The sequence below is a fragment of the Sodiomyces alcalophilus genome (genome assembly GCF_042370955.1).
Source record: "Sodiomyces alcalophilus JCM 7366 unplaced genomic scaffold ACRALscaffold_4, whole genome shotgun sequence".
NCBI lineage: Eukaryota > Fungi > Ascomycota > Sordariomycetes > Glomerellales > Plectosphaerellaceae > Sodiomyces > Sodiomyces alcalophilus.
This window is the reverse complement of record NW_027263535.1, coordinates 1,908,580-1,930,373: the sequence shown is the minus strand read 5'-3', so window position 1 is coordinate 1,930,373 and position 21,794 is coordinate 1,908,580. Positions and strand designations below refer to the sequence as shown.

At 54.7% G+C, this 21,794-nt stretch overlaps 9 protein-coding genes across 9 annotated transcripts; 2 read left to right on the top strand and 7 right to left on the bottom strand.

Moving 5' to 3' along the window:
- Positions 1-270: 270 nt before the first annotated feature.
- Positions 271-2,556, bottom strand: ACRALDRAFT_2042121 (uncharacterized protein; the record flags this gene model as incomplete). The annotated part of the gene is made up of 2 exons (XM_071021215.1): positions 271-1,589; positions 1,653-2,556. 2 exons carry the CDS (start codon positions 2,554-2,556, stop codon positions 271-273), a joined length of 2,223 nt encoding a protein of 740 aa, XP_070874881.1.
- Positions 2,557-4,910: 2,354 nt separating this feature from the next.
- ACRALDRAFT_2034845 (uncharacterized protein) lies at positions 4,911-5,915 on the bottom strand. Its single transcript, XM_071020766.1, has one exon. The coding sequence runs from the start codon at positions 5,511-5,513 to the stop codon at positions 5,328-5,330; it is 186 nt and encodes a 61-aa protein (XP_070874879.1). The 5' UTR covers positions 5,514-5,915; the 3' UTR covers positions 4,911-5,327.
- ACRALDRAFT_2059166 (uncharacterized protein) lies at positions 4,913-5,915 on the bottom strand (the record flags this gene model as incomplete). Its single annotated transcript, XM_071021867.1, has 1 exon — positions 4,913-5,915. A coding segment is annotated over exon 1 (246 nt), but the record flags the coding sequence as incomplete, so codon positions are not given.
- Positions 5,916-8,534: 2,619 nt separating this feature from the next.
- On the bottom strand, positions 8,535-9,392 carry ACRALDRAFT_1064163 (uncharacterized protein). Its single transcript, XM_071016914.1, has 3 exons — positions 9,261-9,392; positions 9,061-9,198; positions 8,535-8,989 (listed from the first exon to the last, which is right to left on the bottom strand). The coding sequence occupies exons 1-3, from the start codon at positions 9,268-9,270 to the stop codon at positions 8,826-8,828; spliced, it is 312 nt and encodes a 103-aa protein (XP_070874878.1). The 5' UTR covers positions 9,271-9,392; the 3' UTR covers positions 8,535-8,825.
- A 233-nt stretch (positions 9,393-9,625) lies between these two features.
- Positions 9,626-10,602, bottom strand: ACRALDRAFT_2019550 (uncharacterized protein; the record flags this gene model as incomplete). The annotated part of the gene is made up of 7 exons (XM_071019978.1): positions 9,626-9,710; positions 9,775-9,814; positions 9,874-9,964; positions 9,996-10,293; positions 10,333-10,380; positions 10,412-10,476; positions 10,540-10,602. 7 exons carry the CDS (start codon positions 10,600-10,602, stop codon positions 9,626-9,628), a joined length of 690 nt encoding a protein of 229 aa, XP_070874877.1.
- On the top strand, positions 10,588-11,590 carry ACRALDRAFT_1064164 (uncharacterized protein). The gene is made up of 3 exons (XM_071016915.1): positions 10,588-10,863; positions 10,948-11,141; positions 11,217-11,590. Exons 1-3 carry the CDS (start codon positions 10,845-10,847, stop codon positions 11,412-11,414), a joined length of 411 nt encoding a protein of 136 aa, XP_070874876.1. The 5' UTR covers positions 10,588-10,844; the 3' UTR covers positions 11,415-11,590.
- Positions 11,549-13,089, bottom strand: ACRALDRAFT_1082070 (uncharacterized protein). The gene is made up of 4 exons (XM_071019251.1): positions 12,869-13,089; positions 12,654-12,753; positions 12,196-12,471; positions 11,549-12,076 (listed from the first exon to the last, which is right to left on the bottom strand). Exons 1-4 carry the CDS (start codon positions 12,941-12,943, stop codon positions 11,862-11,864), a joined length of 666 nt encoding a protein of 221 aa, XP_070874875.1. The 5' UTR covers positions 12,944-13,089; the 3' UTR covers positions 11,549-11,861.
- Positions 13,090-13,493: 404 nt separating this feature from the next.
- ACRALDRAFT_1064166 (uncharacterized protein) lies at positions 13,494-15,509 on the bottom strand. Its single transcript, XM_071016916.1, has one exon. It carries the CDS (start codon positions 15,187-15,189, stop codon positions 13,735-13,737), a length of 1,455 nt encoding a protein of 484 aa, XP_070874874.1. The 5' UTR covers positions 15,190-15,509; the 3' UTR covers positions 13,494-13,734.
- A 236-nt stretch (positions 15,510-15,745) lies between these two features.
- On the top strand, positions 15,746-21,403 carry ACRALDRAFT_1050875 (uncharacterized protein). Its single transcript, XM_071015655.1, has 2 exons — positions 15,746-16,046; positions 16,159-21,403. Exons 1-2 carry the CDS (start codon positions 15,865-15,867, stop codon positions 21,143-21,145), a joined length of 5,169 nt encoding a protein of 1,722 aa, XP_070874873.1. The 5' UTR covers positions 15,746-15,864; the 3' UTR covers positions 21,146-21,403.
- The last annotated feature ends 391 nt before the right edge of the window (positions 21,404-21,794 follow it).

Sequence of the window (21,794 nt, the reverse complement as noted above, 5' to 3'; positions counted from 1 at the left end):
CCACCGCTCAGAGACGAAATCATTCTCTCGAATACGTAAAAATGTCTTGGAGGAAAAATGTTTCTGTCTTTGTCGCCGTCATTCCTTGCCGATCACCGTGTCACCGAGTTGCTCCTTGACATTTCGATCGTCCCCCCTCCCGAGATGACGGGTGCAGCCATTGACACTTCGACCCACTCTTCTCCGGATGGATGATCCAGTCGTCTTGTTGTCATTCATGACGTCCGGCGTCAATTCGATTGGTCGATTGGGCCTTTGTGGCGCGCCCCTTCACCTGTTGCCGCGCCTCCTGTATTTGCTAGGCAGCTCGACGTCGGGGTGGCAGACGCGGTAATGTCTCGTAAGCGCATCGGCCCGGCTGAACGTCTTCTCCTCCGTACAGAGATTACACCGGACCTTCTGCTTCCGCGCGTTGTGAATCGTGTCTTCGTGCCGAGTGAGATCGTAGGGGCGCGAGAATACCGTGTTGCACGGCTTTCCAGTGCTGGGGTTGATCCGGTCGCAGCGGTGAGGGCCGGCCTGCGTGTCGGGGATGGGCTCGCCCGGCGTGGAACCATGCTCTGTCCGGCGAGCGCCCGCGCCCTGGGATTGCCTGTGGCCTTCCCGCTTGTGCTTTTGTAAGAGTGCCGGTGTTTCAAACCGGAGTGTGCAGCCGTGATATGTGCAGCTATAAGTGCCCCCGTCGGCCGAAGCGCCCGCGGGCTTTGGCAAGCTGGCAAGTGGTTGGTATGTGCTTGTGGGAGTTCCCACGGCGCTGGGCGAGCTGGAGTCGACAGATCTAAAATGAGCAGGAGAATTATGTTGCTGCTGCTGCTGCTGCTGTTGCCGTTGCAAATGTTGTTGCTGTTGCTGTGGCTGTTGCAGTCGTTGCTGCTGCTGCTGCTGCTGCTGCTGCTGCTGTCGAGGCTGAGCGATGAACGGATAATGCTGCGGGATCTGCACGTTTTCCGGCATCTGGGAGGTGGTGGGTTGCATAAATGAGAAAGAAACATCATTGTTGTTGGCATGGTGGCCCCCGTTCCTCTGGAACAGCGAGAGCTGGTCGTCCGGCGGCGTCATCTTGGTCATCTGGTCCATAACGCCAAAGCTCGTATCCGGCTGGGGGAAGAGGGGCGTAAAGTTGCAGTCCTCGGGGAAATCGAGAATGGCATCCTTGGGCGAGATGGTCTTGGGCGCTTCCTGCTCCGACTTTTGCTGGCTCATGTGCTGCCTCATCATCTGCGCGTCTTGCTGCGCCTTTTCCCTCTCCCTCATCTGGTGCGCCGACTTGAAAGTGAACCGGGTCGATGGCATCGTGTTGCTGTAATCCGTGTTCAGCTCCACGTTCTGCGCCATCGGGGAACCCTGCCGGAACGGCGACCTCTCCCTCGACACGATCGAACTGGCCGGCGACTGCGCCGCGCTGAGATGCTGCGTGTTGGCCGCCTGTATCCTCCGCGAGAAGACGTCGCTGCTCGGCGACATGGCCACGTGGCTCTGCTGCGGCGACGATGACGACGTAATCGTGAAATTGGGGTGGTACAATTCGTCGCCGTAGATATCCGTCATGGTACGATCGAGCTTGGGCGGGTCGTGATGGAACGATGCGTCTGTGTCGAAGTCATTTAGCGTGCTGCAGAGGACCATGGTCGGCGACGACAGGGCCGACTTACTCATTCTGTTCCTCCTCTGGTTTGCGTTGTCCTCTCCGACCCCGGCCAGCGTGGGCGTGGCCGGCGAGTCGCTGCCGACGGACGAACTCGCCACCGACCCTGGCTGCGAGCGGTTGTGGCCCGTCGTCGAGAACTCGGGCGTTGGGAGCAGGCCCTTGTTCGTACTGCTATCGGTCCTCGGCCTCTGCATGGGCGGTATTGTCGGGGGGTATCCCATCTCGGGGTGCTCGACGTTGTTCAGATTTTGAAAGCCGGTGTTGGTGGTGTACATGCCGCCGTTCTGTGCTGGGAACGACGACTTGGCCAGGTCGTAGTACTGGTTTGCTTCCTCGTGCATCTGCTGCATGTCGTTGAAGCCATCGCTGGCCGGGTCAATGGCGATCTGCGGGTTAGCGGTGCTGGCGTTGTACGGCGACGCTGGGCCCGTCGACCCCAGGGACGAGAGGGAAGACTCCCGCTGATGTGACGACGTGCGGCCGAACGCCTTGGGACCGTACTGCTGGACACCGAGCGACCAAGGGTCCGATGGCATGAGCTCGGGAGGTTGGTCCAAGCTGTTTTCGAAGATGCCGAACTTGGAAGCAAAGTCGGCCTGACTTCTTCGGGGGGCGGATAACGAAGTGGTGGTGGTAGTGTCGAATCCCGAGCTTGGCACGGAGTGTTGCGATGCCAGATTATACAGATGATGGAATCCCTGTTGTGAGGATGTCGAAGATGGTGATGATGATAGAGACGGAGGATCAGTGTGGTATGCTTGATCGAGAGTCGAAGAAGGGTATCCGATGGTCTGTGGATATAGACTCTGCTGTTGCTGGGACAGCGAAGAGAACTGTTGTGATGGGTGTTCTTGGGCGGAAGTTTGCTGTGAGTTCTGCACAATGTTGAGTGGGTGTGAGAACAACATGCTGCTATGATGACGTTTGGTTCTAGGAGAGAGGTGATGGAGTGGCATGGCAAAAAGATGGCGACGGTGGCGAGAAATGGGACAGTCGACGGCTAATATAATGCGCCAGTATGATGCGATAGAAAGCCATAGTCGACTACGGAGCTCCCGCTCGGCTTGCAAGGGTCCTGATGTGGGTCATCGATCGAGGGTGGGGCGGTGGGTCCGGAGAAACCAGCCGTGCTGTCGGGAGAGAGGACTTGGCGATACCTGTTTGGTAATTAGTGGGTACAATCGGGTAAATGAGTGGGTACTGTCGTTACTGTGGAGAGCCGTACATGTCGGAGACCCCCGCCCATGTATCTTCTCTGCGTAATGGAAGTACCGAGATACTTGGGGATACGAGGGGCTACCGATGACACAATCCCCAAGCTGGCCTCGACTTTGGTGACTACTTGGTGACTGCGAGTATTGGTAAGCCCAGATTTGGGTCGACAGCGGCCGTATCTTTTGGGCCATTTCAATGTACTGTGCTGTACATACTGGTCTTAGCCCACTTTACGAAAATGATGTACCATAGCGCGCCATACCCGTCTTAATCATTCTGATGGTATGGCGAGCCCGAAGCCTCTCGGAGCCTTCACCGTACACCATGGTCGTCCCGACGTCGTCGTTCGGAGCACCCATCTCTCTATGCTCTACAAAAGAAGTAGTAAAACACCATCTGCTCCGGAGTACGTATAAACTTGATCAGAGTCCTCGTCCGTTTGCTCGAGGTGACCAAACCGGTCACTTAGTCCGTCTCGACAAGGCCCTCGCGAGAGGGCTCACCTGACCGTTGCGGGTAGCACGCTCTTGTCCCAAGTCTTCGAGGACTCGTCACTCGCCAGCAAAGTGCGAGGCCCTGAAAAGACGGCATCATACGACGAATCGTGTCATCCATTGCAAAGGCCTCGAGGCTGCCGGGCAGGTCGAAAATATGCAGCAAGATCTGCTTTCTCTGCTTTGACACTCGCTCCCATTCGCCAGATGCGCTACTACCTAGAACGTTCAGTACGTTTCTGCTTTCGCTCTTGCATCGACATTCTTTCCCCGAGATTTCCCCTTTGCGGCTGCAAACTGCCCAACAGTGTCTCACTCCAGATCCGAGTTTTTGGGCATGATCATGCGCGGAAAAGTGACGCCTGAGAAGATGGTGGGAGGCCTTGCGATGAAGTGGGTCCCTTCTGGAAGATCAGCCAATAAAAATCAACACAGGAGCTGAGTGACTCAAGTCGTTCCAGATTTCAGCGGCATCATCCAATCATCTTTCTTCAATTACATAGTCTGCCCATCACAAAAGCCAAGTCCAGTCACTAAACCTGGAGCCAAGACCCGCGACTTCCCGCGGATGACTCCGTCGACTCTATCTCCGATCTCAGGCTGCTACCACGAAGCTGCTTGCACCGCCGCACTCTGTCCCAACACACCAAGTCTTAGCCTCGTCATTGCCGAACGTCCGATCCACATGCCGACGCAAGCCACATCGTGCCTTTTTTTTTTTTTTCCTCTGCTGCAGGTACGTTGACGTGCATCAGTCGCTGTCATTATTTTCTTCTCCCTTCCAATAATCGTCGACTCTGCTCGATGGGATCCCTCTCTGCCGGAGATGCAAGAACAAGAAAAAAATCGCAGAGCAGACAATTTTTTATCCTCCACTCATATCAATTTGAAAAGTCTTCAGCTGAAAAATGTCGTCCTGCTGTCCGTCTTTCTGCCACGGTTGAGCTAGATTCTCAGTACCGCTCATTCGTGGTCTGTGGCGCATTCGTGCACTGTACCTTATTTTGGGAATCGACTCCAGCCGCGTGAACATGCACGACCATCTCGTAACCTGCAACCGTGCCGGTCAAGTCTCCACGCCCAATATGCGCCTATTCTTCAGACCTCATGACCCGGGCTGAAAGGAATATTGGCAGCGCAATATTGGCCAATGTCCATGTGATTAAAATATTGAAAAAAAGAGCTCGTTTTTCTACTGCTTGGCACTGGGCTATGAAGGTCTGGATGAAGATGCAATGGACATCACCGGATCTGAGACTGGTTCGCGGCCAGCCCAGACCATTGGCGAGTGGGGTCACTTAATTGTAACTTACAGCGCAGGTATTCGTACCTGCACATGTACGAGCACGTACCTGAGAAACGACAACGCTTTTGATTTTTTCTTCCCCCAAGGCCAACGAATTGATTACTTCGTATGCACTCTCGCATTCAACGACGAAAAACCCTGCATCAAGCCTCGATGGGCCAAGCGGTCCACGACAGTCTAGGCTGCTTCACCCGGCAATATGTATGGAATACTACATCGTATTCGTTAGGTCCTTTTTTTTCTACATTTGGCTTAACGAGCAAACCGACTGCGACAAAGAGAAAAAAAGGCGCATGGTACCAGCTGAATGGAAATAATGTACCTCTGACTGCAAAGGACATGCTGTCGAGGCATTGGCCACGGATCTAATTACAGCAGCTGCCCCGAAGGTCCGGTAGCAGCGGGTCTGGCCGCACGGCACCTTGCACGCCTGAACGAACCTCATCAGGTGCCCTGCCTCTCGTGCCTCCGACGCGGCATCGCCAACCTGGATCATAACCGGAAAGACAAGCCTTTGGTACCTCCGCTTTGCCAAATTCGAACACCCTGTTAAGAGGATGATTCACAGTCTATCCCCCTCGCCCATTCTCCGGTTTCGAGGTCGCTTACCTTGGAGGAGTCATTGCATTACGAGATATGTCAACGACTTTCATTGCCTTCTTGGTTATCGCTCTGTCTCGTCCATATATATGTAGCGCATTTTGGTTTTCCACCATTCTGGTGCTGAGGGTAAGCTCGGTATAGGTAGTTGGAGTAACACGTGGAACGGATTTGCATCCCTAGACCAGTCCCGAGTTATTCCCATCTTGAGTGTCGACTTCAATGGCGAAGGCACAATTTCGATATACATGTCTACATGTCCTTGAGCTCTTGCCGAGTCTCGGCGGAGTGACAGAAGCAGCTAGATATAGTGTCGCAACAAAGAGGCAGGGGCTGTACAGCCACGGCCTATCACCCCTCTGCAACATCGGAGATCTACATCAGCACCTTCTCACCTCGGTGGAAAGTTGGGTCTTCCGTTGTCGCAGTTTTCCGCCAGGACGCGGCGGGCTGCTAGAATGCACCCGACTAGCCGAGTTGGTGGCCTTGTTGCCAGGTACGCCGGTCATCGCTAGGTCTTTGGCAACGTGAAAAGCGGAGCGATGACAAGGTCACGTGACCTGCCCTGGAGCGGGTCCGGAGCTTAAATCACTACGCCCTCTGGTAGAGGCTTGTATTGTAGTCCAACGAAGGATCACCAACCAGAATCATCTTTTCCGTTCTGTCTTGCGAGATGCTGACTGAGAGAATGCGCTTGATTGCTAATTGCGCGAAATGCTTCTGCGAATTACCACTGATATCAGCGGTTATGAATCATTCATTTCGTCGAATTATGATTGGTTGAAACTGGATGAGTGTTTTTGGTCTTGATCACATGACCATGCTGATTAATCAGGTGGGTCTGCTTCAGCCCTGTGGAATCTTCAATCTCGGCATCCTTGTACGGCACCTTCACGCGTGAGCGTACCCCAGTTTGGACCCCTCGGTGCAGCCGGTCAAAATCCTCCGTGGCTTTCCGGCCATGTCCCGACACACCGCAGTTGAGCGCAGAGCCTCTCCGGGGATATCGAGAGTAAATAACGCATATATATGTACCTGATACAAGTCATTTTGCCAAACTAGTGTATATCAGTCAGTGGCTGTCCTGTGCGACACTTCGTCTCAGACCCAGGATCTTCGGACTATCTATATATAGCGAGTACTTTCCACTTGAAGTACGTCGCGTGCACTCGCTAGGAATCGCCGGTTCCTCCGATAAAGAAATAAGAATAAAAAGCACATTTGGCTGCTCCGACGATCCCTTCACGCAGGCCGTTGATCGTCGTTGATCTCACGTCTGGTAGTGGTGGGTCTTGCGCGTGGAGTAGCACTGAGAGGTAAGCTGGTCAGGTCACGGAAGACACGCCGCTCTTGACGGAGAACATCCGACAGTTAATGACTACATGGTTTAAATGACAAGCCTACCCAAAGATAAACCCCTCAATTTTCTCATCGAGAATTGGATCTGTCTCTGGGTAGTGTCTGCGACCGATGGCCCGTAGGACATGGGAGTGCACCAAGTCTCAGAAACCCCCTCCGTCATGCCCGATGCGATATGCCAAACTACAGTCTACAACCCAGTTTCAAATCGCAATGAAGTCTGCTGTATCCCTAGTCGGATATTCTTCCTGTTTCTTCCTGTTTACTTTTGGATCCAAACGTTTTAATCCTTCCATTACATGTCCCAATGTGAGAGTTGTGAAATCGCCGGACTGATCCGCTGTTTATCGCTACAAGATAGATAGTGAGTGAAGCGTCAAGCCCCTTGCTCGCAGAGGCTAACCCAGCTGATATGTATTCGTATTCAAATGGAATCCAGCTGCCTGCAAACGACAAGACTTACGAATAGTACCTACTGAGTGGCCTCTTCGTACTCCCGTCTTTTGTGACGGTGGACAGACAATACGAGACCACCAAGTGCTGGGATGAATACTAGGCCGCCCCATGAAGCCACGCTGTGAAAACTTGATGGGTATTTCCATTACGAAGTAGTCCCCTATATGATTCAGTCTTGCACATGGTGCGCTCTTCGTTATATGTGACAGGCATGTTTCAGCTCCATCTTGACGTGATATCGCGAGTCGCGACGTCTCTGCCTCCTCCCACGCGGAGGAGGATGCTCAGCCAGTGATGTGTATTTCCAAGGGGAAAATCTATCATTCAGACGAGGCTACGCCTTGGGCGAGAGAAGTTATTTCGTTCCTCAAGCTACGGGGTTTGTGGTGCCAATTGTTACAACCATCTCAAGTCCTTCACTATCGTCTATTTCATGGACACGCAGATAGCCGTGCAATGAAATGAAACATCAAAATATCCAGCAGGGATGGTTCGAAGGCTGAGAGGTGCGCAATAGAAGCCTGAATGCCTGAGCTCAATGGTCGGACTGTCATGGACCGTGGACCAGACCTCGATGCTGCTCCTCGTATAGAGCCCTTTACTAGCAAACCCGAAATCACCCGCCAGCCTGAGTTTCAGCACCCGATACCGCCTACCCACCGAGCAACCAGCATCTACAGATTTAGATGCGTGATTGCTCAGGCCTAAACATTATTTCTTATTCACAACAAATAGTGCCCAAATACAGATTCGAGGTGACATCGCGGCCGAGTCTGGTAACGTACTGTCATCGTGATATTGTCTCTATTACTACGTCCCGCCGTTGGCTCTCGACATCATCGACCACAAGGACAAGACAAGCTAGAAGCACATTGGCTTGTTGGATACAGCAAAATGAACCTAGATGGACGCAGAGACAGAGCCAGGCAGCAACTGCATCCGCGACACTACGCTTGGAAGACGAGCCTGGGCCGTCATAGGTATTCCGAAACTGGGCTTGGTCAAACTGGCTTGGTCCACCACACACCTCCAAGCACGACTCGCGATACAAAATAGCAATCTAAAGTCCCAAATCCACCAGTCAGAGTATCAGAACTACTTTAAGCATGCAAGTAGGCTCAAATGTGACTCCAGACACAAGTTTGTTACGTCCCATCCTGTTATGGAAGTCACGTCGCCAGAAGCGATTGCAGCCTGCCATGTATCGACAGAACCACATCATAGTTTTTAGAAAGGAATAGCCAATAGGCCGTCTTACAAGATTAGGAGTTCGTGACCAGCCCGTACGCGACAAGTTGGTTGTTCATGACTGGTCCAAAGGGTCGATCCTACAGCAGATTTTGCCAGCATAACACACGACGCGTCAGGCCCCGTGGATGCGGCATTTGCCCAGACGCGCGACGCGTGGTCAAAACAAATCACAACAAAGCGATCAAGTGGCAAAGGCAAAAGAAGTGAGATGCCAAAGCAGGCAGAAATAGTGATCAAAGATGATGCGTTGCGAGGTATCAGCTTAAAAAACCTCGAGAGTAAATCCATGGAAGCCCATTTCCCGTTATGGTACAATAACACCCAAAACCCAGCCGATCCCAAGTCATTCATGACACAGAACACCCGCACCAAGAGGCCCATTTGATGCCAGCCCCAAAAAAATGCCAACGCGTCAGGTTTGCATCACGACGCGATCGTGTGCAAACTAGAAAAACATCGTAACAGAAATGCGCAACGTGATCCCCACCGCCGCTTCTTAACCACCGAAACCGTAGAGAGTGCGGCCCTGGCGCTTGAGGGCATAAACAACGTCCAACGATGTGACGGTCTTCCGCTTGGCGTGCTCAGTGTAGGTGACGGCGTCACGGATGACACCCTCGAGGAAGGACTTGAGGACACCTCGGGTTTCTTCGTAGATCACTGTGGGAAAAAGTTTGTTAGGCGACTGTAACTGTAGTATGAACCAGGGGATTTTCAAAAGAGTGACTTACTGGCAGAGATACGCTTGACACCACCACGACGAGCGAGACGGCGGATAGCGGGCTTGGTGATACCCTGGATGTTGTCACGAAGAATCTTGCGATGGCGCTTGGCACCGCCCTTGCCGAGGCCCTTGCCACCCTTGCCGCCTATTGAAGAGTTAGTCATGAATGACAGGAAGAATACGAGGGCGATGAGGGAGATAACTCACGTCCAGTCATCTTGATGTATTAAAAAGGGGGATGGAAGTTGTGTGAAAGTGGTAGAGGCTCAACTGAAGTGTCGAGGGTGCACGAGTTTTTTGTGGGGTGGACGTTGGATAAGGTGTGTAGAGAAGGATATGTGGACAAATTGACGTCCCGGAGTTGCGGGGGGTGGACATTTATATTGGGAGGGTATGGACGCGTCTTTCAACGGGATCACCCCCTCAGCTCCAATTAAAAAACAGGGTTGTGGTACGTACCTTTCCCGTGACGCGGATGTGGGGCCCGAAACGCATAGTGTACAATGCTCGGTTTCTATAAGCCGTGACATACAACTTACAACGTACACGTCTAAACTGCTCCGTTAAGGCTATTAGGTCTTTGGTAATTCTATTGGTCTATTGAATCGAGTGTTTGCATTTAGATTGGTAAGCTTGTTCTCTTTCTCAGAGACGCGCCTAATTCAGACATGACACCCAGCAAACCCGGGATGCGTAACCCGCGTCTTTTATCATTTCGGACGTGGCGGACTGCCACCAAGTCATGTAGCCGAAGGATGACTCTTTCCGATAATGCATCCCGTTCCATCTAGCTAGACGATTCCCGTATTACACGTGGAACCAGGCTGAAGTCGACGGACTAGGGCGGCTGCCTTGCCTCGGCTCCGATGAGGCGATAATGGGTTGACCAATACATTGTCTAACATGTTTTCCTTGTAAATTCAAGATGAATGATAAGCAAACAGGATGCGCTTGCAATGGATATTCGCCACTTCCCGAGGCGTAGTGTAGAAGAAGGGACCTTTCAGTATCCCAAACGTCTTGCGGGGCGGCAGCATCGTTCACTACAACGGTTCTTGTAAGATGCCAATAACGCAGATAGGTAGACGGATTTGCCACATCCATTATCAATCGCACATGGTAGAAAGCTTCATGGGGATATTTTAAAGTTTCTCTATACTTGTTTAACGTTTGGTGGTGGCATTCCTTGGCCATTGTCCGCCTCGGCGTTCGTGTGAGGTTGGATTCCATTGCCATGCAGCTTCCAGATCTCCATTCTGTAAAGCCGCTAACCGCAGACTTGCGCAATGCCGGGTTGCTGCAGGTGAAGGTAGGTACGTACCTGTCTCTTTGGATGGGTTTCCCCACACAAGCTGCACTTGGGACCAAAAAGGTTCTGGGAAGGCGGGACCAGGGGGCGGAATGGTAGCAGACCGGCAGCCCACTATTCGACCAATCAAAATTCGACTCCTGATACGAATATCGACCATAACCACGCAAAAAGCACACTCTTTATTTTGGCCAAATAGAACTCTTGTTGGTACCAGAAAAAACGGGCATTCGCAAGCATTGCCACCCCACTTTTCTTACGCCAGATCAGTAGCCCAAATCACCCACGCCTTTCATTGCCCCCCAATCTTACCTATTTATTTCTTTCCCCCTCCACTTCTCCAACGTATTCTTCCCTCCTACATCAACCACCCACTCAGCCGACTTTTCTTCCCACAACCACTACCACTTCCACGCCTCCACCCACTTTCATCAACAGAATTCATCAATCCATCAACCAACTATCCATACCCATCATTTACAATGGCTCGTACCAAGCAGAGTAAGTTTTTCCATTCATTTGGAAAATGATTTTTCCAACGCGTCTCTTTTCGATCGCGTCGCGCTAACATACCCCGCTCTACAGCCGCTCGCAAGTCCACTGGTGGCAAGGCCCCCCGTAAGCAGCTCGCTTCCAAGGCTGCCCGCAAGAGTGCTCCCTCTACTGGAGGTGTCAAGAAGCCTCACCGCTACAAGCCCGGTACCGTCGCTCTCCGTGAGATTCGTCGGTACCAGAAGTCGACTGAGCTTCTGATCCGCAAGCTTCCCTTCCAGCGTCTGGTAAGTTGCACATTCATTCGCTGCACTCTGGTCCATCCAAGTCAACAGCCTGCTAACCTGACTTCCCTCTTCCAGGTTCGTGAGATTGCCCAGGACTTCAAGTCCGATCTCCGCTTCCAGTCTTCTGCCATCGGCGCTCTCCAGGAGTCCGTCGAGTCCTACCTCGTCTCGCTCTTTGAGGATACCAACCTCTGCGCGATCCATGCCAAGCGCGTCACCATTCAGTCCAAGGACATCCAGCTCGCCCGTCGTCTCCGTGGCGAGCGCAACTAAAGCTTTCTCGTCTTTTGGTCTTGGTCTTTCGGTAGCATTGGCAGGGCTGGGGTAGTTTATGAATTCTCGTTTTGGGAAATGCTTGACGAAAAGGTCGTCACAGGAATGGGGATAACAGGCGTTATACATGAGTGCTTTTTTACGCAAGGGTTGTACACTACTTTCTCACGATTAGGCAGCAGCTAAGGCGTAATAGCTGTCTCGGGAATTGCAAACTCTTTCATGATTCAATTGTGGTCTACCACTTGTCATGTGAATCGTCTCCCAGCTGGGCGCGTCTTGGGATTCATCCAGTCTGCGGTGAGCTCACGTGTTCCATCATACCATTTACTACGAGTGATTGTATTCGGCGATCGCCGCGTGATGAACTGTGACAATATTTACAGCGACGCTGGGATAAAATGTTCCTATCTGAAAGCCGTCTACACAAGTCCGCTGTCAAATCCCCTACAGCAGGCTCTTCCATCCACCCTGCTGGCGCTGGATGTCCAAGCCCAGGAAGTTTGCGACCTGTGCCAGGTGGTCGACACCGAAGAAGCCCTCCTGCTCGCCCGCGGCATTGGTGCACACCATCCACGGCAGTCCGAAGGCGCCAGAGGCGAACGCTTCGTTGGTGTTGGCAACCAGGATCTTCTTGCCTTCGGTGTTGGCGACTTCCAGAACTGGTTTTGGACGTGGGATTGTCCCCCGACGTTAGCCCATTACATGCGTCGTATTGGTGATAAACTGCCGTGTTGCCAAAAAAGAACCAAGGACGAGGATACACAAAGAGAATGCTTACCTTTGGTCGTCTCGTCGACGCCGAGCACGGCTTCGAGAGAGCTCCGTAGAACGTCTGGCTTGCTTGTCTCCTTGTGGTGGACGAAAAACTCGGTGTAGAGGTGGTCGAGGACGGCGAGGAAGCGCTTGTCGTCGTTGTCGATGTGGCGGATGGCGCAGAGGGCGCGCATGTTGTTCAGGGTCAGGGGAGGGAAGGGACTCGGCATGGATTCATGCATGGGCACGTTGAAGAGTTTGGCCCAGCGGAGTCGTTCCTTGCCGATCCATGCGTCCTTGTCTGTATCAAATCTAATGTTAATGAAGTGCGTCGCTCGACGGTTGAATATGATTTCTGAAGATGGTTGATGGCTTGCTTCTGTGCTCGACTAGACAGGAGAGCCAGCTGGCTTGGGAGGGCGTGGTTGGGAGTTATCATGAGGCAGAATAGGAAGCTAGATATATGAAATTGTATATATATACTCTTGATGTTCATAGGAGGCGTATTGCCGCAGAGCTTCATCAACCCTCCCAGTAGGATGGGTGTGAAGGTGACTTGGACATTGGCGAAAGCCGGGTCATGCTGGCGAGTTGGGACGTATTGTCAGCCAGTTGGACGCAGAGGCTCGTTTATCTATCGAGGCTACTATGTTCCTCTGCCCTGAGGCGATGGGCAGAAGCGGTGTGCGATTACTTACACGGAGGACGTAATAGGCGATGTAGGCAAAAGGCGACACGGTGTCTACATAGAGCGTGATCTTGGGGACTCCCATGTTGAATGGCTCGAATTTATATAACGTGTATATAAAGAGTTGGTCTGACTGAAGGGAATTCGCAATATCTGCTTAACGTTTTAATATTCGATGTTCAATGTTCAGTACCGAGAGTCCCGTTGAGGTCCAGTTGAGAGTTGAAGCTGACATATCGGGAATTGGCTACAGGGAAGATACATCGGGACTTGCGTAAAGCCGAGGTAGAAGCCATGCAGTCGGGGTAAGCTACACGTGGAAGTCGGAGATGTGAATCTCGGTACCACAATGGGAATGTCATTCGTCTTTGAGCCTTTGAGTGTCATCCGCTCCATGAAGGTGGAATGTTGACTTTTGTTGTTCTATGATATGATGTCGCCTCATGCTAAACGTATAAGTACGATATCTACACTCTCGATGGTAAATAAACATAATCACCTATCGCATGCCTCAACCTGCGCAGCCTGGTCGTACTGCGTCTCATGGCGATATGGAAGGTCTTTACATTATCTTCCTGTCAAAGTTGGATACTTGGATATATTATACCTCGTTTATATCCTGGTATATTATCTAACTCGGTGACGTTTGTCTTCATCCTGCATGCAACACTTGTCAGAACCACGTAAAATAGATCAATAAAGTCGGCGGGCCTTCTATATCCCAGAGATGGCCTGGTCTAAATGAAATACTCCCGAGGCCACAGTCCCTTGCGCACCGAGTTGAAACACGAACCGCACACAAGAGAGCCAGAAGCACGATACTCCGGCGGTCGATTAGCCCTTCCACACAACGCCAGTCCTCACATCATATCTAGTCTACACACTCTTGGCCAGAGTCCAAAAAGTCTCCATCTTGGTCCGGGACAGCGCCTCCTTCGCCTCGCCGTCCGACTCGCACACCTTGCTGCCCCATTTCCGGAACGCCCTCGTCTTCTGCTCGCCCTCAAACACCAGCTTGCACTGGTTCCGCGACATGTCCTTGAGCTCCCCGCCCTCGTTCTCCGCCGACAGCCACTCCCGCGCCGCCTCTTGCCGCGCGCCCCTGTCCCGCGACGGCGCGTTCTCCGTCCAGTCGATGCGGTCGAGCATGAGCTTCTTGTACTTCTTGATGCTGTGCTCGCCGCCCTCGGCCACCACCAGGTTCAGCCGCGGGTGCATGATGCAGATGCCCGTGAGCGCGTGCTGCTCGGCGTTCTTGCTAATCTTGAACCGGTGCTGCCCGTTGGCCAGGCTGTCAATCTTGAACACCACCACGTGGATCCCCCGCGCCGCGTCCTTTTCCTGGTTCGCCGCCAGCTTCTCCTGCCGCTCCTCCTTGGTGAGCTTCCTCTCCTCGTTGGTCTCCACGTGCTTCTGCTGCCGCTCCGCGATCTGCCGGTTGACCATGGTCTCCACCGCCGTCGGATCCTTGACCGCCGCTTCCGCGTACACCCGCATCATGTTGCTCTTCTTGACCTTGGGCGGCGGCGCCGGTACCAGCCCCAGCCTGATCTTGGCCTGCTGCTCCTTGAGTTCCGCCATGCGCCTCTGCCGCCGCAGCTTCGCCTGCTCCTTGGGCGTCAGGTACATGGGTTTCGTCGGCGCCGCCTTCCGCTCCTGCGGCGGTTCCAGTACCACGGGGTGCTGGACGTATTCCGTGATGATGCTGTCCGGCGTGTCGATCTTGAGCCGGGCCGTGTCGTCGATGTTGTCGTAGTTGCCGTCGACCACCAAGCCCTCGTCCCACCACTCAATCTCGGGCGGCGCCTCCACCACAAAGTTCTTCTCCATGTCCATCTCCTCCTCGATGCCCGCCCTCCTCGTCTGATCCGCGATCCGTTTCTTCATCGCCTCCAGAGCCGCCTGCCGCCGTAGCGCGTTGGCCTGTTGTATGTATTTTCCCTTTTGGTTGAAGATGAGCTGGCGGGGCTCTCGTTGCTTGCCACTGGCGGGCTGTGCCGCAAGCTGCTCGTCATAGTACGGATTGCCACTGCCGACGCCGCGTGGTGCGCTGTCCTTGTTCGAAGCCCCGGGGGACTTTGTCGAGTCGAATGAGCGTTGCGGAGAGGATCGCGAATCAGCTGTCCGACCGGGTGGCTTCCATGACCCGAGATCCTCCAGAGCCGGATGAAGACCGACGTTGAGACCTCCCTTGGCCTTGCTGCTCCCGATGGCGGCGGCCACTCTTGCCTTGAGAGCCGCCATCTTGTCCGCTACTGATTCCGATTTCTGCACCCGCGATGACGCATCGTGGCGTGGCCCGAGGCCGGGCGACTGTCGCGAGCCATCCATGGTGGGACGTGTGATGGCTGTACTTTGATTCGGGAGCTAGGTGACCTGCGAAATCAACTCTTGATGCCCTTGTTATCTCGGTGCTGAATGTTTGTCGGATGAGGCTGTCGCAGGTTTGGCGTAAGACTTTTGCGAAACGGCACGGCGGTGGTGGGTTCGCTAGGAGGTATTAGAGAGGTAGTAAAAGAACAAAAGACCCAAAGGGAAAAGATAATCTTGATTAACGAGTGAATCCGCCTCTTGCGTGGAAGTAGAACGCCCGGGGACTCGCAGCGAGGATAACAAGGTGGATGGGATGCACGGCTTGGTAGAGAATAGCGTGATGCCCGTCAGAAGCAGATTAGGTCGCGCTCCAGTCTGCAAGCTTCGGACCCCACTTCTCACATTACTAATCCTTCCGACTTGGCCGTTACATTATGTAAGCAACGTTTCCGTTTCTGCCGAATGATACCGCCCAAAAATTTCCCCTCGAGAAACATCGCGAACAGCAAGAGCTGCTCTATCGTCCTAATCAACCTGAATTCCCGAATCTCCCTTCACTCGATCGCGGACAGGGCACCACATTCTGAGATTTCTGCTGCCTTGGTTATGTCGGTCTCTCCGACAGGCGGCGCAGGAGTTCTTTTTCCCTCATACAACAACTCCATTGGACCCTGTTAGCATCGCGACGGCACCATGAACATCTCTCAGCCCGTTTCTTCCGCCATCGAGTCGGTGGAATTCACCTTTCTCACCGACGCCGAGATTCGGAATATATCTGTCAAGCGCATTGAAAATGAAAACACCTTTGATAACCTACTGAACCCCGTACCGGGTGGTCTCTACGATCCTGCACTTGGCTCATGGGCGGACGCAATGTACGCTCTATTTCCTTCCCATTGAGTCCATTAGCTTGCTACGAATTGCCTTTGCTTTTGGGCTTGCTACTATCCGTTTCTACCCCGAGCTAACTGACCCCATTTGTCCTAGATGCGCTACCTGCAACCTGAGTCAATCCTCGTGTCCTGGCCACCCGGGTCACATAGAACTACCTGCGCCCGTATATCATCCCGTCTTCCTGGACCAGGTTCTCCGCCTCCTCCGATCCCAATGTGCCTACTGCAAGGGCTTCCGCATGTCCCATCGCGACGTCCACCTCTACACTTGCAAGCTACGCCTCCTTCAACATGGTCTGATACATGCCGCCCGAGTCATCGACGCCATCGGGGAAGACCTGAAGGGTCTCGAGCTTCCCGGCGTACCTCAGGACGAGAGCGAAGCGGAAGAAGAAGGGAGCGGCGTCGATGGAGTGTCGAGGGCTCGGGAATCCTTCGTCAGGCGTCACCTCAGATCAACCGCCAATCTGCTCAACATGGCCGATGTGCGCACGGGCAAGCACGAAGGCGCCCTCGAGATGCGAAGAGAAGTCATCAAGGACTTTATGGCCGCCATTGCCAAGGCGAAAAAATGCGGCGCTTGCGGCGGCCTCTCACCTGCCTATCGAAAAGACGCCTCGGTCAAGATTTTCGAAAAGTCTCTTTCGGAGAAGGATGCCCACAAAATGGCCCAGCAAAACCTCAAGATGAAGGACGCCATGGCTACAGCCGTGACGCCTGCCAAGGCCAAAGACAAGGCCAAGGGCAGGCCAGATTCTTACAGTTCCGATGAAGGAGTGGCCGATGTGGAAGCGTCTTCGGACTCGGACTCTGCCTCCAGCCAAGACGTGGAAATGGGCGGCATGGAATCAGACACCAGCGAGCAGCCAGCCCGGAAGAGGAGCAGCGCTAAAGAATTACTCTCGACCACGAGACGCCAACGGTACCTCAGCGCCATGGAGGTACGCGAGCGCCTGAGGGAGCTCTTCGACAGAGAACAGGAGGTCCTTGCCCTGGTGTACAACTCCAAACCGCTCAAGAAGAAGGCGGGCCGCGTCTCGCCCGATATGTTCTTCGTGCAGACCCTTCTGGTCCCGCCCAACCGTTTCCGCCCAGAAGCTCGCACTGGCGACTCGCAGATTGCCGAGGCCCAGCAGAACAGCCTGTACAAGAACGTCCTCCGAGCCTCCGGGACGATCGCGCGTATCCATCAGACCATGGGGGAGGTCACCCAGACCGGCCGCGTTCGGACCATGGCCGACCTCCACCAGGCGTGGACCGAGCTACAGCACGCCGTCAACTCGTTGATCGACAAAGACAAGAACCCAATCATCGGAGCCGCGGCGAAGAGGAACGAGGATGGCATCAAGCAGATTTTGGAGAAGAAGGAGGGCCTATTTCGGAAGAACATGATGGGCAAGCGTGTCAACTTTGCCGCTCGGAGTGTCATCTCCCCCGATCCGAACATCGAGACCAACGAAATCGGCGTGCCGCCGGTCTTTGCGCGGAAGCTGACGTATCCGGAACCCGTGACGAGCCACAACTTCAGAGACATGCAGCAGGCCGTCATCAACGGCGTGGATAAGTGGCCGGGCGCGACGGCCATCGAATACGAGAACGGCCAAATCACCAACCTCCGGGGCAAGTCCGCGGACGAGCGCGTCTCGCTCGCAAACCAACTTCTCGCACCCTCCGATACGCTCGCCAGCGGCGTCAAGAACAAGAAGGTGTACCGGCATCTCACCAACGGCGACGTCGTCTTGATGAACCGACAGCCCACGCTCCACAAGCCTTCCATCATGGGCCATCGCGTTCGCGTGCTGCCCGGCGAGAAGACGATCCGCATGCACTACGCCAACTGCAATACGTACAACGCTGATTTCGACGGAGACGAGATGAACATGCACTTCCCCCAGAACGAGGTTGCCAGAGCCGAGGCGCTCCAGATTGCCGACACGGACCATCAGTACCTCTCGGGCACGGCAGGCAAGCCTCTGCGCGGTCTGATCCAGGACCACATCTCCGTCGCCGTGTCCCTGTGCAGCAAGGACTCGTTCTTCAACCGAGGCGACTATATGCAGCTCATCTATGCCGCCCTGCGGCCGGAGAGCGGGCATATCCTGGGCGAGCGCATCGAACTGGTACCGCCCGCCATCATGAAGCCGGTTCCGAGATGGACGGGCAAACAAGTCATTACGACCATCCTCCATAACATTAAGCCACCAAACGGAGAGGGAGTCTGGATGAGCGGGAGGACGCAAGTGCCGGCCGAGCGCTGGGGCGCCAACTCCGAGGAGGGCGCAGTGCTGTTCCAGAATGGCCACTTCATCCACGGCATCCTGGACAAGGCGCACCTGGGACCGAGCTCGGGCGGTCTCGTTCACGCGATCCACGAGGTCCATGGTCCCGCCATTGCCGGCAAGCTTCTCAGCGCCATGGGAAGGCTTCTGACCCGGTACCTGAGCATGTGCGCTTTCTCGTGCGGCATGGACGACCTGAGACTCACGCCGGAAGGCGAGAAGGCCAGGGTGGAGGTCCTGAAGCAAGCCGAAGACATTGGCCTCGAAGTCGCCGCCAAATACGTCTCGCTCGAGGACGCCAAGCCTACCAGCACGGACCCGGAACTCCAGACCCGGCTGGAGGAAGTCATGCGCGACGACAACAAGCAGGAAGGCCTGGATCTGCTCAGCAACCAGAGGAGCGGGCAGCTATCGTCCGCCGTGACCAAGGCGTGTCTCCCGCACGGCCTGGTCAAGCAGTTCCCCAAGAACCAGATGCAGGCCATGACGGTGTCCGGTGCCAAGGGAGGAGCAGTCAATGCCAACCTCATCTCATGTAACCTCGGTCAGCAGGTCCTCGAGGGCAGGAGGGTTCCGCTGATGGTCAGCGGCAAGTCCCTGCCGTCTTTCCGACCGTTCGACACCAACATTCGGGCCGGTGGTTACATTGTCAGCAGGTTCTTGACGGGGATTCGGCCGCAGGAATACTACTTCCATCACATGGCAGGCCGCGAGGGTCTGATCGATACCGCAGTCAAGACGTCTAGATCCGGATATCTGCAGCGGTGTCTGATCAAGGGAATGGAAGGCCTACGAGTTTCGTACGATTCGACCGTCCGAGACGCCGACGGTTCGCTCGTGCAGTTCCTCTACGGAGAAGACGGCCTCGACGTGAGCAAGCAGAAGTACTTGACCGACTTTAGCTTTGTGCTTCGCAACATCGGATCCGAATCGGCGCAGCTGAACTTTGGAAGCAACTTCAAGGAGATGTTTGCCGGCAACAAGGACGAGATTGTGCGCCACATGAAGAGTGCGATCAAGCACGCAAAGATGAACAACCCCAAGGCCAAGGATCCCGTCAACTCCATGGTCAACCCTGCGCGGATCGCGTTTGCCACGTCGGAGAAGTTCTACGAGGCCATGACCAAGTACATGAAGGAGAACAAGGACGGTCTGATCAAAGACAAGAAGGACCGCAACGCCTTTTCGCTCGTTCCGAGCGTCGGCAAGAAGTCGGCAGAGCTCGTGCTGGCGGCCAAGTACATGCGGTCGCTCGTGGAACCGGGCGAGGGTGTCGGCATCGTGGCCGGTCAGAGCGTGGGCGAACCGTCGACGCAGATGACGCTGAACACGTTCCATTTGGCAGGTCATTCGGCCAAGAACGTCACGCTGGGTATCCCTCGCCTCCGAGAAGTTCTCATGACGGCGAGCCGGAACATCTCGACCCCTTCCATGACGCTCTTCCCCAACGAGGAACTCACGCAGGCGGAATGCGAAATGTTCACCAAATCCATCAGCGTCCTCCCGATGGCGCACGTGTTGGACAAGGCGGTGGTCCAGGAGCGCATCGGCAAGGGCAGGGACGGAGGCCTGCACAAGCTCTACGACGTTCGGCTCATGTTCTTCCCGGCGGAGGAGTATACCAAGGCGTACGCGATTGAGATTGCCGACGTTTTCACGGCCGTCGAGAAGAAGTTCCTCGACAACCTCGTCAAGCTCATGCTGAGAGATATCCGGAAGAAGATGATGCCGTTGAGCGCCGCGACGCCGGAGGTCGGCACCAAGTCGGGCGTGGTGGAGATGGCCACGGGAACAGGTGGTGCGGCAAGAGCTGCGCTGGACGACGACGACGATGATGACGACGACGAGGGTGACGGTGACGCCACCGATGCCAAGTCGCGGGCGAACCGTTCCGAGGCGGTGTCGTATGGCCCGAACGACGAGGACGACGACGCGGTCCAGAGGGAGATGGCGCGTGAGGTGGCTGACGATGACGAGGGCGAGGATGAAGAGCTGGGTGGTGCCCCATCGGCGGCGGAGGACGCTAAGCGGAAAAAGAGCAACGCCGATGACGATTCGGACGACTCCGAATCGGAGGACGCGAAGGACGACGGGCGAGCGGAGCGGGTGATGAATCGATACAGGCACGTGTCACGATTCCGCAGCGACGAGGCCAAGGGCGCATGGTGCGAGTTTACGCTCGAGTTTGACGCGAACACGCCCAAGATTCTGATCCTGAACGTGGTGACGGAGGCTGTCAAGAAGACGGTGATCCAGGAGATCCCGGGGGTCGGGGCGTGCACGCTGGTGGACGACCACATGATGCGCGATCCGGACACGGGGGTGGAGACGGAGGTCAGGGCGATCCACACGGCCGGGTCGAACCTGAAGCAGATGCAGCGGTACGGCGACTACATCAACCCGAACCGGACGTCGACCAACGACATCGCGGCGGTGCTGGACGTGTACGGGGTGGAGGCGTGCCGCAGCAGCATCGTGCTGGAGCTGGGCAACGTGTTCGACAGCCACGGCATCTCGGTGGACAACCGGCACCTGAACCTCATCGCCGACTACATGACGCGCAGCGGCGGGTTCTCGCCGTTCAACCGCAACGGGCTGCGCGGCAACGTGAGCCCGTTCACCAAGATGAGCTTCGAGACGACGCTGGCCTTCCTCAAGGACGCCGTCCTGGACGGGGACTGGGATGATTTGTCGACGCCGAGCGGCAGGCTTGTTATGGGCAAGCTGGGCAAGCTCGGTACCGGTGCGTTTGACGTGTTCACCAAGCTGCCGACGCGGCATGCGCTGTCTGCTGCGGAGTAGGGTTGGATTTTTTTTCATGATTTCCGGGGTGGAAAAGGACGAAGGGAAGGGGTTGCAGAATTGGGAAGTTTGGCTTTGATTGCCGCTTACTTGCCTCGTTCCTGGGTTTCTGTATGAAAATAGGAGAGGGTTTTGTCTGGATTTCGGGATATCTGGAACACACATTCCTCCTCGTTCAGGGCGTTCTGTGTGTTTGATCGGTGTAGATAGGAATGCATCAACGTTGTAACTTGCTTGAATCCACATGGTTTTGCGTCTACTTGCGTTTGTTGCTACGTTCGCTGTGCTACTATTGGAACTTGGTAACACCGAGGCTGCTACACACTTGACCAAGCATACGACAGTCGATGTCGTTGTGCTATACTGCATACTGAAGCGTCTTAGTCTTCTTCCGCCTCTAACCAGCAGAAGCCTTTGGTGTTTCTACGTGGTCGCACAGAACAACGCGAATCCTTTTCTACGCCCTCCATGCGCGCTGCGGCGCGAGTTGAAGGTGGTTAAGAGAACGCATTAACGCTTATAGCGGCCCGGTGGATGAAAGACGCGAAAACGCGAGATGCGTAGGATCGCTTAGACCAGAGAAGAGCACACAACTAATAGACCATGGCAATTATAGGAAAACGGCGAACCGTAGCCGCATCCCGTTCGC